This window comes from Macaca fascicularis, chromosome 1 (genome assembly GCF_037993035.2).
Source record: "Macaca fascicularis isolate 582-1 chromosome 1, T2T-MFA8v1.1".
Taxonomy (NCBI): Eukaryota; Metazoa; Chordata; class Mammalia; order Primates; family Cercopithecidae; genus Macaca; species Macaca fascicularis.
Window position 1 is genome coordinate 169,839,076 of NC_088375.1, and position 18,008 is coordinate 169,857,083.

The window sequence follows — 18,008 nt, forward strand, 5'->3', positions numbered from 1 at the left end:
CTACTGTGGCCCAGGCAGTTTGTGTGCCTACCTTGTTTATTTCATCTACACAGTAGCTTTTCGTAGATACTACAAACGTGATGAAATTGAGACTTAAGACATGGTAAGTGACTTGCTCAAGGCCATGTAGCTAGTAGTATAGGTAGTAGGAATAATAACAGTAGCAATAATTAATAAGAACGGCTCCTATCATGTGAGCAGGGCTTACAATTTGCCAGGCATTGTTTGGAGATCTTTCATGTTTTAAGTCATTTAGTCCTCACAATAACCCAGAATGTGTTGTTATCCCAATTATACATACCCAAGATCACTTAGGTAGAGGATGAGTGGGGATTTGGACTAGCCATCAGCCTAGGACTTTAGAGCAAGGACCAATTCTGACCTTGGGAGAGTAAGAATAAGGCCTGTGTGTGAGGCTTCCTTAGATAGGTCCCCCAGAGCTCTCTCTCTTCCTTCTGCCATCTGTAAATTAGAGAAGTGGTGAAATCGTGAAGATTAGACATGAGAATGTTGTGTTGGGTTCTTCAGCTCCTCTGCCCTCCTAACCACGGGGTTTTGATAGCCAGACCCTGATCTGGGTTTCTCACTTGAAAATGCAACTAAGAAACTCTTCATGGGATAAATAAAAAGCAAAATGAAAAAGCAGGAGGCCACTCAGAGTGGGCGTGATGGCTCGGCAGGTCCCGCATCTCTGGTCCTGGGTCCTGTGTCCAGCTCCACTATCCATCTCCAAGTCTGAGGGAGGCCATGTGGAGACCTCCATAAGGACCCAGGGGGCTCCTGGGCCCGTTTTCCACCGGTCCTTTTAAATCCTCATCCGTGCAGTCAGCTCTGACACTGAGGACTTCTGCAGTCCACTGCCCAGGGCTCCGGAACCCTGATGATACAGGAAGGATGGTAATAGTGACTAAGATGTAATGCCAGTCATAATCACGGTGGCAACCAGTCAGGGAGCGTTTTACTCCATATCAGGCGCTGAAGGCAGCCCTTGCCTTGCGTCATCCCATTCATCCACACGGTAACCTATGAGGGACACAGCTGTGGCCCCCATTTTTCTAGTGAGGAAACACCTTCATGGAGGCACTGTGGCTTCCCCCATTCACATTGTTGACCCTGGTGCCATGTTCCCCGAAGTGCCCATGCAAAGAATAGTCCATAAATGGCTTCAGTTCCATTCCCCTCTCTCATTTCCCAAGTGGCTCTGCTTCCTGGCCTCTTGCCTGCTGATACCAGCCACGGGGCTCCTTCTTGATGCCTTTTCTCCTGAGTTGAGTTGAGCCTGAGTTGCCTCTGAATCGGATTTTCCCCAGGTAACAGGGTGGAGTCAGGAAAACGGTATGGAGGGAACAGCCTCTGGAGAAAGGAGTGCCCAGGATATGAGAACAAGGGGAGCCTCTCCCTGAGCCCTGTTTCTGGCACCCACATTTGTTCTCCCGATTAGGGCCAGGTATGTTGTGGGAAGGGTAGAGACTAGAGCCATCTCTGACTTCAGTGTGAATCCTAAGATTATGAACTGCGTGGCCTTGGGCCAATTAATCTCTCGAAATCTCTTTTCTCATCTATAAAATGGGGATAAGAATACACTGTGTATTCCATAGGATGGTTATAAGACAAAGGAGTTAATGTGTATGTTGCTCATAGAACAGCAGCTGGGACAGAGAAGGCAATCGGTGTATGTGAGCTTAAAAAATTAGGAAAAGAATGCCCTGTCTTGAGGGAAAGCGAGGTTTAGAGACGGGGCCCTGTGCAGGGACCCGGCACTCAGCAACCATTGCCTCCCAGTGGTGTGTGTGGTGGCCTCCGTGGGTTATGCCTGGCTGTTCCTACAGATGTTCTTTTAGGAACTTCCTTCTGTTCCAGTCTAGGAATCAGGACTTGAATGGCTACATTTTCTCCCCTAACTCGTTATTGTCTTCTAGTGTAGGAAAGAGGAAGTGAAGGGAAATGCATGTTCTTTGTCATTTTCCTAACATTCCTGCTTCAGTTAATAAAATTGATGAATAGACACAAGTCTTCAGGGATTCCCGGAATACTTTCCCTGCTAGTCAGGATCTGGAAGGTCCCTTCTTGCCTTACGATAACCTTGTTCCTTACAGTAGTTCCATGGCGGAAAAGATGATTTCTGTGGATTGTGGATTTCCTGGCCTGGAGGATTTAATAATGTGTTGGATTTCTGTTTGAATCAGTAGAATCTGGGGGATAGTCTACTTAAACCTGCACATTGAGGGGGCATTTGGTAAGCGCCTCCTCCGTGTCAGGCACCGCTCGTACCAGGAGCTTCAGACAGGGCACTGTTCTGGGTCACCTGCCCTGATCTTCTGGCTCAAAACCAGTGTTTGTTCACCTCCTCCTCTGGTTCCCGTCATGCCCTGGGCCTGGGTACTGCTTCTTCCTTCCACAGCTCTCATCTTTAGAAAGACGCCAGTCATTCATTCACACATTTAACAAATAATAATTGAGTGCCTGCTATATACCGGGCTGTGGAGGTGGAGCAGAAAATAAGATGGACACAGTTTCTGACTTCTTTTGGTTTCCAGTCCTACATTTAAAATTTTAGTTTCGTTGGGGAAACTGTTTCTGACCTTTCTTACCAGAACAGATCTTGCTGTGCCAACCTTGGAGCACCACACACCTGTTCTTTAGAGGAGCTGAACAAATTGTAGCTTTCCATTTAATTGGTGATTTGGGAGTTTTGGCTCTGTCATCACCCTGTGAGCTCCTGGAGGGTAGGAGCCATGTGCCTGTTCAGTAAGCACTTGTTGAATGACTGAAGCAGCAAGTGCCTGCACACGGGTCCCACGGCCCTGGCTCAGTAGACGCTGACTGTCTGGGAACTCAGATCTTGGGTGCTGTGCTCAGACTCCTCCAATCTCTTCCACAGAAATCTCCAACCTGCTGGTGGCTACTAAGAAAGCCCAGGAGTGGCAGCCCGTCTACCCCATGAGCCAGCTGAGTTTTGATCGGATCTTCAAGAAGGATCTGGTGCAGGTGAGTCACGGCTGCAGGGTGTGGGCCGGCTGTGGTCCTGCCTCCCTGCGGTGGAGCAGCCTGGGGATCTGGGGCAAGGAAGGCTGTGTTTGGGGAAATCTTAGTAGAAAAAGAACAGGGAGACTTTCCTTTGATGGCAAAACCATACAACCAGTGCCTGCATCCTCCTCACCCTTGCTGACACTCCTCAGAGACATGTTTTGAGGAAAGTGGTTTGGTCAGGCTTTCTGGGGTTCCCTAGAACTGCAGGGACCTTCTGTGGTGAGGGAATGCTGAGGGGGTGGCAGGGCAGGAGGTGGCTCTCCACAGGGGAGCATGGCCGTCACCCCTCGCTGCCTGCAGCAGGCTGTGTGACGGAGCACCTCCAGAGTTCAGTCCTGCACTTTCTGATGATACTTCCAGAAGGAGCAGAGCTGGGGAGGAGAGAACACAGGGAGGGGACAAGAGGACATGCACAGTCTAGGCCTGAAGGAGAGCTATCTGGAGAAACAGATCCCAGCCTTGGGAGGCCTTTTTGCCCGGAATCTACAGGGGCTGCCCTGGAGCTGTTGCTGGTGGTGTGAGACCCAGGGAAAGCCCACTTTCTATTCTGCCGCCGCACCCCGGCCCTGTTGCATAGAGCCACGCATTGGGGTATCAGGGAGATGGTGTGGCAGCCTTGGAGGGAAGCAAGCACGGTGCCACTCACCACCTGGGGAGATGGCAGCACCTTGGGGGTGTTGGAGGGTGAGGCGGAAGCTGCCTGCTGTGAAGGAGCCCGGGGAGAGTGGCACACGGGGGTTTGTTACTTTACCTTTTTCAGTGAGTCCCTGAGATTGTTGGATAGAGATTGAGGGAGTGGAAATCTACAGCTAAACTGCCTCACTTCCATCGTGGTACATTTCTTCACCAAAGGCCCATCATTGTTCTCTATTCCTCTTGTGGTGTCAGAGCTATGTCCTGAGATTACAGTCACCAGAGCCACAGTTTCATAGCCTCTTTTCTGTGTAGAACTTATGTAGTCCGTGGGGCCTGCCTCTTTTCCCTCCCCTCAAGCCTCCAAGCAGGTAACCACCATCCTCCATGCCTTCCACATCCACTTAGCCAACAGAGATCAAGCATTACACGTGCCATGCACGATTGCTGCCTCAGCAGGCTCCTGTCTGTTTTGAGGGGGTAATCACATTCGCAAGAGTCAAGTTCCAAGGTAGGGAAGGACAGGAGGATGTGGACCTAATCTTGAGAGGACAGAGATGGCTTCCTGGAGGAAGTGGTATCAAAGCAGAGTCCCAGACCAGGCACAGTGGCTCACACCTGTAGTCCCAGCACTTTGAGAGGCCAAGGTGGGAGGATCGCTTGAGCCTAGGAGTTCAAGACCAGCCTGGGCAACACAATGAGATCCCATCTCTACTAAAAATAAAAATGAGAAAGTTAGCTGTGCATAGTGGTATGCAGCTATAGTCCCAGCTACTCAGGAGGCTGAGTTGGAAGGATTGCATAAGGCCAGGAGTTTGAGGTTGCAGTGAACCATGATTGTGCTACTGCACTCCAGCCTGGGTGATAGAGCGAGACCCTGTCTGGGGGGTAAGCAGGGTCTCATCCTGGAGGATGAGCTCAAGTAGCTAGGCAAGGTGGAGGGAACAGCATCAGAGGAGGCTGAAGTGGGCCATATGGGCCTTTGTGGGGCCCTGCAGAATCCTGACAGCATATGGTATCATGCCTTGGCCACGGGAAGAGCAATTATTCTGAAAGCATATGGCTTTTACAGGATGTTCTGGGAATACAGCTTCCCATAACCTTGATGGATCACTTCATGACAGATGCAACTTGAATGAATAGCCAAAGACCTTGCCAGGATACAGCAGACAGGGTGGATGCATCGCCATTCGGCTCTGACAGATGACAAATGGTGGCATTTGTGCAAATTAATATACCTGATTAACAATGGTGTATGTTCCTATGGGGGATAAGACTGATTCCCTTGGTATAAGCTACAGTCCATTTTCCGCATTTCCAGGGGGTCCTCAAATAATAGAATAATGGACCTTCATTTTACAAGTTTCGTGGGGCTAATGTCAACAACTTGACAGTGCCTAAGTTTCGTGAATCCCATTTCGATTTCCAAATATTAAGAATTTTAAAATCAGAATTATTGCAACTTGAACTGGAAGGGTCCTCAGAAATAGATCATGGTGCGGCCAGGGCTTTGCACGGATCATCTCATTCAGTCCTCCTGCCACTCATCCGGGGGTATTGTTCCCTTTCACATGTCAGGAAATCCAGGACACATCGCCCTAGTCTCCACCATCATCTTCACATTGCCATCTCATCTGTGAGGTTGCCAGGGCAAATGCCGGTGTACTTTGCACCACTAACTTTAAATCCCAGCATGCGGGCATACACATGAGCACACACACTGGATAGATGGATGGGAAACACATGGTTCCAGTGTGAGAAACTGTGCCTACCTGTGCCAGAGGGCTTCAGATAACACATGGGCCCACCAGATGGGTTTCTACCCCCCCGTATGCCTGAGTCTGTACCAGGAGCCTCCGTCCCTGTTTCCTGGTTTGATTCTTATCACAGCCCTATGAGGTCAGTACCATTATTACCTCCATTTGCAGAAAGTGGGCAGAGATTGCCCCCATGTCACATGGCCAGCGGGTAGTAGAGCTGGGATTTGCAAGCCTCTTCACAGGGTAGCACAGCCTGTGAGTAGAGGAGCTGCCTGGGGGCTCCTGTCTTGAGTCTTCTCTGGAGGCCTGGGGTGGGACCTATGTGGCTGGCCGTTGATGGCCCTGTTTGCAGTGTCCTGACAGGTTAGGACTGTGTTTTGGCCAGAGGCTGTCCTGGGGGTAGAAAGCAAGGAGCCGTTTAGGGAGTAGGAGGACCGTCTCCTGGGGCCCAGCAAATGTCACCACTGTGTTTGGCCAAATAGCTTGTTGTTTTCTCAGGAGACCTGACAAGGACAAGGCGCTGGGGACCATGAGCTGGGGCAGGGAGCCCTCTTGCCTTTGCCCCATCCCACTGATCGTCCATGTTCCCACTGAGGAGCCATTCCCAGACGGTCCATCACTGCGGGGCACAGAGAGGTCACCCCAGCCTTCTGCTTCCTCCCTCAGGGCGAGCACCTTGGGAGAGGCACGAGAACACACATCTACTCTGGGACCCTGATGGATTACAAGGATGACGAAGGAACTTCTGAAGAGAAGAAGATAAAAGTGATCCTCAAAGTCTTAGACCCCAGCCACAGGGATATTTCCCTGGCAAGTGTCTTCCTCTGAATTCCTCCCCTCCCCTCTCCCGTTTCCAGAGCCAGTGGAACACGATGGGTTGAGAAGAACCCTTGCACTTCTTGTGGCCCAGTGCTTTTCAAACTTGCCTTTTACTCAGAATTTTTTTCTCCACATATGATCTTAGTGGACCCTGTGTGTAGAGTGAAGTGGGTTGAGCAGCTCCTCACACTCATCCTGTGACCTCCCTTCCACCCCCAGCCCCCACCTTTCCTAAGGACAGGTCCAGGTGGCCATGCTGTGGAGCCCCAGGACTGGCCAAATGGTTCAAAGTTCCTGATACAGTCCATGGCTCTCAACGCACAGTCTGGAAAATTAAAGCCCAGAGGAGTAAAAGGACTCACCCAGGATCCCACAGACTGTTAGAGTGACACAGTCAAATATTGAGCAGAGATCGGCTGCCTTCATTTTCCCTTTGTTCCAGCATAGTGCTAAACATGGGTATTTCCCAGAGCTGAAAGGAAGAGAGAGAGGTGGGCATGAGTATCCAGTGGGAAAATTCTTAGCCAGCTTCTCCCACCAGCCCTGCTCTGCATCCTGTTAGGTTTTCTAAAGAAATCTCACATCCCTGCCAGATTGGCCCAGAGAACAAGGCTTGGCAGTGCCTCTGGACAGTCAAGGCCAGGGGATTGATGTTCAGGGCCTGGGGTGGCGACAGTGGTGAGCTTCCCTGGGTCCACTGGCTTTTCCCTCAGCAGAGCCCCTGGGGAGCAGCCCCCTAGAGGCTGGCCTGAGACATTCGTGTATCCTGCTTGCCTACAGGCCTTCTTCGAGGCAGCCAGCATGATGAGACAGGTCTCCCACAAACACATCGTGTACCTCTATGGCGTCTGTGTCCGCGACGTGGAGAGTAAGTGTGTTCTCTTTTGAAGGGGTGGGTGGCCTGGCTGGGGAGCCTGGGTGCTGTGGAGACGGTGGGGGCTCTTCCCACCCTCATGTTGCCCAGACTTCTTGCCTTTCTTTGTGCGGTTGAGGAGATTGAGGGACGGAGCAGATCATTTGCTTAAGTTAGTAGTGGAGTTGGAACTAAAACCAATTGCTTTTCATTCACTTGTGTAATGTTTCTTGTCAACGCTGGCAAGAACCCTACACTGTGCTAGACCTGGGAGGTTGAGGTGAGTGAAATGAGGTCACGGCCCCAAGAGTCGGGCTCCAGGAGCTCTGGGCAGGTGAGCGAGGTGAGCGCACCCCACGGGCAGCAAGACGCTGGCCTCTCGAGTGGACTGGCCTGCCTTTCAACCGCAGGCAGGCTTGGCCCTGTCTTGGTTGTCAAGCCACTGAGCTGGTGGGCCCTTGGGCTGCTGCTGCACACTGAGATGGAGGGGTAGCCTTGGCTGCTGAGTTCCTGACATACAAGTTTGGAAGAAGAAGGATTTTTTTTTTTAAACCCCAAGTGACTTCTTCCCTGTGAAATCCGGCAATGTGAGCTGTTCGGTGTACTCACACAGGAGTCCTGTGGAGAGGGAAGTTTTGCCGTGCGAGCGGTCTGACCTCGGCATCGCAGTGTGTTGTAGAACAGCAGCAGTGCCGGTGGCTGTTCCCAGAGCCCTTGTTCTGTGTCAGGCCCTCTGCCAAGGCTTTCCATGCCTTGTGACATTGAGCCGCCATCTGTTATTACAGATGAGGGAATTGAGGCTCAGAGAAGTGTCACTTGCTCAGTGCCACCCGTTTAGAAGAAGAGCTTGGGGTTGAACTTGGCCTTTCCAACTCTGAAGCCCCTGCACCTTTGCACCCCCCAAGGCTATCTGTGTACTCTGAGTAGTGTTCACTAAAGTGGGCTGTTGTAAGGGGATGAAGGAGAGGACTGTCCCATAGACCAGGTTGCAGACACGGCTATTTTTGTGCCTATAGATATCATGGTGGAAGAGTTTGTGGAAGGGGGTCCTCTGGATCTCTTCATGCACCGGAAAAGCGATGTCCTTACTACACCCTGGAAATTCAAAGTTGCCAAACAGCTGGCCAGTGCCCTGAGCTACTTGGTAAGAATGTCCTGATGTCCATAGTGGTCCCACCAGAAACCAGAGTGTCGTGGGAGGGGTGGCAGGAAGGAGGTGCTAGCCAAGCAGCTGGAGGGGCCTGTTCTTGGGTTCCATGGGGCCAGGGCTCTGTGGCTGGACAAAGGTGTGCCTGGTGCTTACTGAAGACGGTCATTCGGGGCCGTTCCCTGTGCTCCATGGTTCTGTTTAGTGGGAAATGTTAGCGCGTCAGAGGACTGACCTGCATACTGCAGATGGCAAGGCTGAAAGCAGTGCAGTAGGTGTTGAGTGAATGAGTGAACTGCCAGCCTCTGTAGCAGCTGACACGTGTGGAGTGCTCACCATGGCTCAGCTGTTCAGGCGTTTCACAGATTCTCATCAGTGTCATGCTCCTGAAGCCCAGTGAGATACGCCCCACTGTTTAGCCACATTCAGTGATGAGGGAGCTGGAGCCGAGGGGCACCTGTGATGTGCCTGTCACACAGATGATTGGTGGCAGCGCCAGGCTGTCCGGATCTGGCTGTAGCTGGAGGTAGGAAGAGATGACCTCAGGGACCAGGGTTGGAAATAGAGTACAGGAAGGAGCAGCCCGGTTAAACTTGCCCTTTTTACTCTGCAGGAAGATAAAGACCTGGTCCATGGAAATGTGTGTACTAAAAACCTCCTCCTGGCCCGTGAGGGCATCGACAGCGAGTGTGGTCCGTTCATCAAGCTCAGTGACCCTGGCATCCCCATTACGGTGCTGTCTAGGCAAGGTGTGTCTCCCCTCTCTTCCCTCTGGCCCCATCCTGAGTTGGGGCAAGTCAGCAGGGAGAAGGGCTGGGCTGGGGTTGGTCTCCTTTTAGAGAGTCTTTTTTTTTTTTTTTTTATTTTAGTAGAGACGGTTTCACCATATTGGCCAGGATGGTCTTGATCTCCTGCCTTCTCTTAAGCCCTTGAACAAGGCCCCTTTCGTCCCCTGCCCTGGGTGATGGCCCCCACCCTGGGATGTTTTGCTGATCCTGAGGCCAGGGCTTCAGAAGCCTGGCTCCACACGACCCTTCTGGGGAGCTTGGAGGCAAGGACCCATCTGCTGGCTGTGACCCAGATTGATGTATCAGAAGTGCTGGGTGAGGCTTGGAGGCCTGCATGCCTGCAGAACCCCCATGGGACTCATGTGGCCTTGGGCCACGTTTGGACACACTGCTTGAAGTAGTTCCTTCATTGGCTCACTGTTCTGGCTGCAGTGACAGTAATTGAATCCCCGGGAGATCCTAGAAACTGCGCTGTCAATGTGTCTGTTGTCTTCCAGAGTGCATTGAACGAATCCCGTGGATTGCTCCCGAGTGTGTTGAGGACTCCAAGAACCTGAGTGTGGCTGCTGACAAGTGGAGCTTTGGAACTACGCTCTGGGAAATCTGCTACAATGGCGAGATCCCCTTGAAAGACAAGACACTGATTGAGGTGAGCAGGTGTTTCCCAGGGTATGAGGCAAGTGAGGGCTTTCAGGCGCTCGTGGACTTCCCAGGAGTTGTCGGAAGCCTGGCACTGTGGGAAGAGACGGGCATGGGTTTGAATCTCTTCACAGGCCTACTGGGTGTGTGACCTCACAAATGTAACTGAACTTCCGTGAGCCTTAGTTTCATCATCTGTAAAATGGGGATAATCAGTAACTCCTTGTAGAGTTTTTGTGAAGATTAAAGAATGCAGAGAGAGTGATAGGCATACAGTACAAGCTCAGTAGATGTTACAGTATTATTTATCTGAGATTTTAAGTGCCTGTTATTCAGCAAAATTAACACACAAATATGTATGGAGTTCCTATGTTGTATTAGGCATCAAGCTAGGGAAAAGCTGGGGGTTCACAATAAAATAAGATAGAGGCCTTGCCTTCCCTTGAGGGCCTTAGGGGGTATGGTAGGGATTTAGGCTAAAATAACAATGGTAAGAATTCCAGAAAGAATACCTGAAAGTGTCACCCTAAGAGCCCTGTAAATTAGGTAGGAGGGTGTCATTACCCTCATTTGACAGATCAGGTAACTGAAACTCAGGTAGCCCCACTCACCTGGGTTCCTCAGCTAGAATGCAAAACAGGCGAGGTGTGGACCTGTCCTCCAGATGTACCTGTGGAAAAAGTAGAGCCTCTGACTCCAAAGGGGTAAAGTAGTAAAAACCACAATGAAAGGCCACTGTCCCTGCATCTCAGTGACTGTAATTGGAATGTGCTCCGGATGTTTAGAGGGGGCAACCATCAGTTTCGGCTGTGAGAGCCTGGTTTCAGTGCTGTGCCAGGAGCCTGGGTAGTTTGGTGTGCCTGGCCTTGAGTATCTGGAATGGGGAAAGGAGTAACAGTGATCAGGTGGGAAAGGCCATTTGGGTTCAGATGTTTGAAGTCCCTGATTCCAGGCTGCAGAGCCTACATTTTCCTGGGGGTGGCCTGGGACAAGGCAGGATTTGGGTGGAGGAGGGAGGGGCTTGGAGGTTGGCCTTGGGATGTTATCCTGGATGCAGTAGCTGGGATGGACAGAGGAGAGACCTGGAGGGAGACAAGGGCCCCGAGGCTCTCAGCAATGAGAGCCCCACATCCAGAAATGGCAGCGGGAGTCCAGAGTGCAGGGTGGGAGATATTGAAGAGGTAGAACCTCTATGACTTGCCAGTTAAAGATGGTGCAGGACTTGGGAAAGGATCTTAAACCGCAGGGAAACCATCGGATCTATAGATCTGCTATTTGGAATTTTCAGCCTAGGCTTTTGGGAAATTCATTTTTATTTTTAACTTCCTTGAATCCTTGGAAATGAAACAACATACCCTTTGTCATCAGTCAGTATTTATCGAGCACGTGCTGCGTTCCCCGGGCTGAACAGCATACAGGGTGGTGTGTCTTTAATAAAATAGGGGTGTCTCTCTACCTAAGTCCCCTTGGGTTAGATGGCCTTTCTGCAGGCTGCACTGCCGCAGCGATGTGTGAGTGACACTCAAGGACAAGAGCAGCTCTCAGCTCCTTAATTCTAGTCCTCCCTCCTCCCTGTCCTCTGGGGCCTGCCCACCCCACCCCACCCCACCCCAGGGCCCACGGGGACCAGAGAGGAACCTAGTACCCTTGGAGTCCAGCTAGAAAGTAGAAACTGGAATGCAGTGGTTTCACTTCATCTTCCAAAAGTAGCATAAGTTCTTTGTTTCTAAAGTTTAAAGTAATAAACAGTTGAAGAAAATTTTAAAAATGAAACTGTTAAAAAAAGAAAATAGCAATCACTGCATTCTTGTCATCCCTGACCACTGTTAACACTTCGGCATTTTGTCTTCCAGCCTGTTTGTATCTCTCTTTTTTAAACAAAATTGGGGCCATGCTAGATAGAGTTATATAAAATTCTGAGTTTTTTCATTTAATACTGTGAGTGCTTTCCTGTGAGATTAAATCATAATTTAAAAAAATTTAACATGAGTTGTTTTGTTTAATTTACTTGACTAAATTTATAGTTGGCATTTAAGTTTTCAGATTTCCAGTGTTCTATCTAATTCTGCAGGGAACATCCTTATACATAAATGTTTGTTCATATCTGATTTATTTCTGAGTCATTCAGCCATTGAAATTAATGCATCAGAGGGTTTGAAGAATCTGAAGATTTTTGTACATGTTGCCCAGTTGTATTCCAGAAAGGTTGCATGCCTTTACTTGAATGAAGCCTTTTGGGACTGGGCTATAGTGCCCAGTCTCCTTGAATTTGGATTATTCAGTATTAGGACTGTGATTTCCCCTTCCAAGAAGAAGGCAACAGTAACAAACATTTATGAAACTTACCTGTAAGTGGAGATGTTGAGAATCGAATGAGGAATTGGCACTTCCATCTGACCTGCGGCTGAGAAGTTTGTAGGTGGTTCCTTTGGTTTCTTCCATGTGCCCCTCTTGTTTCAGAAAGAGAGATTCTATGAAAGCCGGTGCAGGCCAGTGACACCATCATGTAAGGAGCTGGCTGACCTCATGACCCGCTGCATGAACTACGACCCCAATCAGAGGCCCTTCTTCCGAGCCATCATGAGAGACATTAATAAGCTTGAAGAGCAGAGTAAGACCTGCCATGTGCTGCTTTAATGCAGCCTGGGGAGAAACAGGAGCCTGGGTGGCAGTCCCTGGCAATCGCCTGCCTTTCACTCTATTTTCTTTTCTCTTCTGTTAGATCCAGATATTGTTTCAGAAAAAAAGCCAGCAACTGAAGTGGACCCCACGCATTTTGAGAAGCGCTTCCTAAAGAGGATCCGTGACTTGGGAGAGGTAAGTTACACCCGTGCTTCTTGCTCCTGACGGCAGAGCCCTCCGCCATTCACAGTGCCTCTGTCTGCACGTACAGCTTCTCTCCATCCTTTTTCATTCTGGGGCCAGGTCCATGAGCGAAAGCACCTTACTGCATTTGGGGGCCACTTTCATCACAAGGGATTGTGTTTTTCTCCATGTGACACCAGGGCACGGACGGAATGCATGTCACCGCCTGTGTGCACACTTGTGTATGCACACGGGACTCTGGGCAGCTCCCTTGAGAGACTTGATTTTTCTCTACAGGACAGAAGAGAATGGAAAGAGGGATAGATGGGGGAGTAGGTATAGATATGGTGGAATAGGAAAATCTCTGCCTCTGACTTTCCTGGGCATATATATCCTGTAAGCTTCTTTCTTTTTCTCCTGCCCCAAGAGACAGGGTCTCACTCTGTGTCCCAGGCTGGAGTGCAGTAGTATGATCATAGCTCACTGCAGCTCAACTTCCCAGGCTCAAGCAATCTTCCTGCCTCAGCCTCCTGAGTAGCTGGAACTACAGGCACATGCCCCCATGCTGGCTAATATTTTTTTTATTTTTTCTTGTAGAAATAGGGTCTTGCTGTGTTGCCTAGGCTGCTCTGAAACTCCTGGCCTCAAGCAAGGAGGCCTCCCAAAGTGCTGGGATTACAGGCATGAGCCACCCCACCCAGCCCTGTAAGGCTCTTTAAAGGAGGGATAGCTTTATTACGCAGAATCCCAAAATAAAATACCAGCTTTTCTTTGGACCTTAAATGGGAGCTTCCAAACAGTTAATTGTGACTAGAGAAGCTACTGAGATTTGTGTCTTTATACAGATGTTCTATAGTCTGGTTAATGAAACAGACTTGATACATCTCCAGGATCTGCTGTGTGCCAGCCTCTGTGCCAGGCATTGTCAGAAGCATGGCATCCTTAGTTTCCCCCACCATCCCTGAGGCCAGTTTCTGTATACAGTGAGTACATCAGGAGCCAGCTCAGATTAGGGAACTTGGCCACCCCTGTCGCTGTCAGGTGGCTTGGCTGGAACCTGATCTCACGTCTTCTAAAGACTCCTCATGCTCTTGCTCTTTTCAGCCACGCTGTGGGGCCTGTCCTGTAATGTGAGCCCAGAGCTTTCAGAGAATGGCACAGTTGCCCTGCAGGCCCAGAAATAACCTTCATTTCCTGTGGGTTACATGTTCATGGAAGCTGGGACTGATGAGTTGGTTCATCGTCACCTGCTACTTTCCTTGTCTTAGTAACGGAGGGGACAGATTGTGAGGCCAAGAGAGCACGGGGGCTGTAGTGAGCAGGCACAGTCCAGGTGAGAGGCTTCTGCCTGCAAGGCCAGACGGCGAGAACCCCTGGCCCTCAGGCTGTGAGCAGCAAGACTTCTCTGTGTTCTGTGGCCTACGCTGGGGCTTCCTTGATAACAGCACATGCATCTTTCCCTCCAGGGCCACTTTGGGAAGGTTGAGCTCTGCAGGTATGACCCCGAAGGAGACAATACAGGGGAGCAGGTGGCTGTCAAATCTCTGAAGCCTGAGAGTGGAGGTAACCACATAGCTGATCTGAAAAAGGAAATCGAGATCTTAAGGAACCTCTATCATGAGAACATTGTGAAGTACAAAGGAATCTGCACGGAAGACGGTATGTTGTGCAAGGCCGGGGTCCGGTTTAAAGATTTGGTGACTGTCTAGGGTCATGAAGACCAGTGCAGAACAGGCAGCCCGTGGCCTTATCTGGGCATCTGACATGCTAGCTGGTAGTTCCCACACTCTCAAGGCTTCCAAGCCATATGTACTGTCAAATCCTTCAGCAGCTGCAGGGCTCCTGAGGACGCCACCCAGGCCCCCTCCATCCAGGGGCTGGCTCCAGCACTGTCTCTCCACGTCACTTGCACTTACGCCTTATGAAACTGATTCCTACTCCACCTCCACCCACTTCCCTGTTCTGATCCAATACTAGCCAGGGTATTTCATTTTCTAGTTGTCTAAATCAAAGTGGCAAGTAATATTTACTAATAATTGTATCTTATTTGCAAGCCAGTATCTACTCATGGTAGTGAAATTGACAGTGAGCTGATAATTTTTGAAAGTGATCATTTGCCTGTGGTTTACAGAGCACTCTGTTATCTCAGTAAGTGCTTATGCCTGTGAGGTAGGTACACCAGTGTTACCATCTCCATTCACTGCTGAGGATCCTGAGGCATAAGAGGTCAAGTAACATGCCTGTGATGAAGGGGTGAAGCTGACATCACCTCAGGGCCTCTGTCTCAGATCCTGTGCCCTTGCCTCTCCCACGGTTCCCTCATTTGGCAGCCTCAGACTGATGGGTGTTTTTTTCTAAACAGGAGGAAATGGTATTAAGCTCATCATGGAATTTCTGCCTTCGGGAAGCCTTAAGGAGTATCTTCCAAAGAATAAGAACAAAATTAACCTCAAACAGCAGCTAAAATATGCCGTTCAGATTTGTAAGGTAAAAAATAAATAAATAAATAAAGACAGCATGTTACAGATTCAGACATCAGGCGCTCTGTCCTGGGTAATTGGTTTGTAATTTGACTCCAAGTGGAAAAGTTTATGATAATTATACTAAGTTTGTCTCTCTCTGCATTATTTAGATGAAAAGTCAGCCTCTACTAAGAAAGTCAATGGATTTAAATATGGTTGTTTTAATGTATATTTCTTTGAATCAGTTTGGTCTTAATACTCTTGCATAAAAGTCAGAACCAAAAAAATTGTCAGTGATATGTGAATGAAATGACATTTCTGTTTTCTCTGATGAAGTGATAGATAATACAATCTAAAGTGACTTTATGTGCTTGACTTTTACTTCTCTCTCTCAGGGGATGGACTATTTGGGTTCTCGGCAATATGTTCACCGTGACTTGGCAGCAAGAAATGTCCTTGTTGAGAGTGAACACCAAGTGAAAATTGGAGACTTCGGTTTAACCAAAGCAATTGAAACCGATAAAGAGTATTACACCGTCAAGGATGACCGGGACAGCCCTGTGTTTTGGTAACTGAATCAAACCGCCAGGTTTTATCAATGCGTCATAGAGTTTACAGTTTTGGTAGGCCCTTTCTGGCTATATTAATGTCTCTCATTCCTCTGGCCTGACTCAAGATTAGAGAAGGTTTAGAACATTTGGAATTGATTGATATTTATCTTCAAGAAACACACCTTTCCAGCTGTTTCATTGAAAGCAGCCTATATAAATGCCTGCGCTTCATCTAACACCATCTTCCAAGGAATGAAAGAAATCTAACCACCACCTCAACATTCCCAGCTTCCCAGGAGAGGGCATTCATCTGATGCAGTTCTTAAAACTGTGAGCAGGTGAAGGGGATCTAGTTCCTTTCTTAAACACATCCATGCAGAGGGAAGCTGTAGGACGGAGTGGGCATTGCAGATTCAGGGAACTCCTGGACAGAGCAGAGCAAAACCTGTGGGAGACCTGGCTGTCTCTCATGAATCACCAGAGGCCCCCAGGTTAGAAGGCCACACACTGGCTACAACCATGTCTCAGCCGGGAACACTGTCCAGGGGAGAGATTGCTTACATCTCTACTACACCCTGCCACATAACCAGTCAGCACTCCCCAGGTGCATCCCACATGGACACAAACATAGACCTTTCCCACTTATGGAGCCTAAACGTCTTCATTCATTCATTTAAGGAAATGCATCAAGGTCCTGCTTTGTGCCAGTACGGGAGATATGGTGAACAAGTAGGCCGAGTTTAGAGTTTTAACAGGCTAGGCAGCCACTGGCATGGAGCAGGAAACATACAGAAGGGGTCGGGCTTGGTTTTCTGGAAGTCATGAGTATTCAGATGAAACCTGAAAGATTCATGCGGGTTTAGACAGATGGTTGCAAGACAGCATGCATGACTAGGAAGAATGAGACCAGAGCAGTTGATTTCCCAAGAACTGAAAGCGAGGCTGGATGGTGGAATAGGTTTGCAGGAGGAAGCTTGAGTCATGAAGCTGGGACTTCATCTCAAGAGCAGTGGGATGCTGCTGGAGGGTTTAAGGACAGAGACTTTGTTTTAAAAAGACCACCATTGAATGAAGGGAACAAGATTGGAGCCAGGGAGTCTGATTTGGCTGCTTCAACAGCTCAGGCCAGAGCCAGTGACAGCATGAACTAGGACAGTGTCTGGGATAGTGACAGTAGGATTTGAGAGAAGTGAGTAGGTTCAAGGAGTATTTAAGGAGATTGGGTGCAGTGGAATGCCTTCATTTTTGGCTTGGGCAAGTGGGTATCATTCAGCAAAATAGGTAATGCTGGAAGAGGATTGGGCAGTGACGCCACATTGGGCAGTGAGGCCACTGATATCTCATTTTGAGCCTGCAGGCAGTCAGACCTGGGGCTCATCATTACATGGCCACCTCCTCCCGTACCGAGAGCATGTTCTCAGTGAAATGAAGAGCACAGACTTGTCGTGTTATTTTAGGGCAGATGCGTGCTACCGAGAGCCTGTAAAGGATGCTGTACTATAGGTCAGATGTGCACCATAGCAGCTTATACGTGATACGTGTAAAACATCATCCACACTCAGATGCTCTATTAAATTATAAGAAAAACCAAAGAGGTGATTTTTCAGTTATCCTGTAATGTCAGTTGGAATGTGCCTCCCAGGAAATGAAGTTTTGTGTTCTGCTTCCTTTCAAGGTATGCTCCAGAATGTTTAATGCAATCTAAATTTTATATCGCCTCTGACGTCTGGTCTTTTGGAGTCACTCTGCATGAGCTGCTGACTTACTGTGACTCAGATTCTAGTCCCATGGCTGTAAGTCCTCCTTTTCTCTTCATTTGAATCCAGTACCCATTTAAAATGTGTCCATCCCTCTGCTTGGTTAACTTTTGTTTTTAAATGGAATCCAATCAATGTATTATAATGGAAAGTGTCACTTTCCCACTTAACTTGGTTTGCTACTTGACAGTTATTTGTGGATCTCTCAAGTCTTGCTTTCATAATGAGCCCACAGTTCCATAGGATGGCCTTGACTCTCAAGGATCTTATCTGTGTAGAGATGAACGGCAGTTTTATGGGAAAATGAGCAAGTTAAGTGGAGTAGCATTGGATAGGGACCAGCCTTGTCTGTGCCTCCTTCATTCCTAAATCAGATCATTTTCTTGAGACAGACTCCTTGACCAGCACAAGGAGTGGCTGGTAGAGTCTAAGACATTGGTTAGAGACAGATCATTGAAAGCTAATAAGGATTTTGGATTTTTATTTAAAGTTACTAAGGGGAAAAGCCTTTTTATTGCTACTTAAATTTCCAGTTGATTGTAGAAATTTCACCTTAATCTGTTTGGCATTTATGTAAATACATGCAAAGTTAAATGTTTTGTTTGGTTTTATTTTATATAGTTGTTCCTGAAAATGATAGGCCCAACCCATGGCCAGATGACAGTCACAAGACTTGTGAATACATTAAAAGAAGGAAAACGCCTGCCGTGCCCGCCTAACTGTCCAGATGAGGTATCTATGGGCCACGTCACAGTAGTAACACT

The 18,008-nt window shown here is 48.8% G+C and overlaps 1 protein-coding gene across 9 annotated transcripts in view; it reads left to right on the forward strand.

The window, feature by feature from the left end:
• The window catches only part of JAK1 (Janus kinase 1), a 237,049-nt gene that overhangs the window by 216,904 nt on the left and 2,137 nt on the right, over window positions 1-18,008 (forward strand). For all 9 annotated transcript variants that reach the window (XM_065521112.1, XM_074004765.1, XM_074004749.1 and 6 more), the window contains 13 exons: window positions 2,882-2,988; window positions 6,090-6,233; window positions 7,023-7,110; window positions 8,112-8,239; window positions 8,856-8,991; window positions 9,528-9,679; window positions 12,130-12,280; window positions 12,392-12,486; window positions 13,941-14,133; window positions 14,837-14,961; window positions 15,332-15,504; window positions 17,163-17,280; window positions 17,866-17,976. In XM_065521112.1, coding sequence (XP_065377184.1) covers window positions 2,882-2,988; window positions 6,090-6,233; window positions 7,023-7,110; window positions 8,112-8,239; window positions 8,856-8,991; window positions 9,528-9,679; window positions 12,130-12,280; window positions 12,392-12,486; window positions 13,941-14,133; window positions 14,837-14,961; window positions 15,332-15,504; window positions 17,163-17,280; window positions 17,866-17,976 — 1,721 coding nt within the window. The remainder of the gene's footprint in view (window positions 1-2,881; window positions 2,989-6,089; window positions 6,234-7,022; window positions 7,111-8,111; window positions 8,240-8,855; window positions 8,992-9,527; window positions 9,680-12,129; window positions 12,281-12,391; window positions 12,487-13,940; window positions 14,134-14,836; window positions 14,962-15,331; window positions 15,505-17,162; window positions 17,281-17,865; window positions 17,977-18,008) is intronic.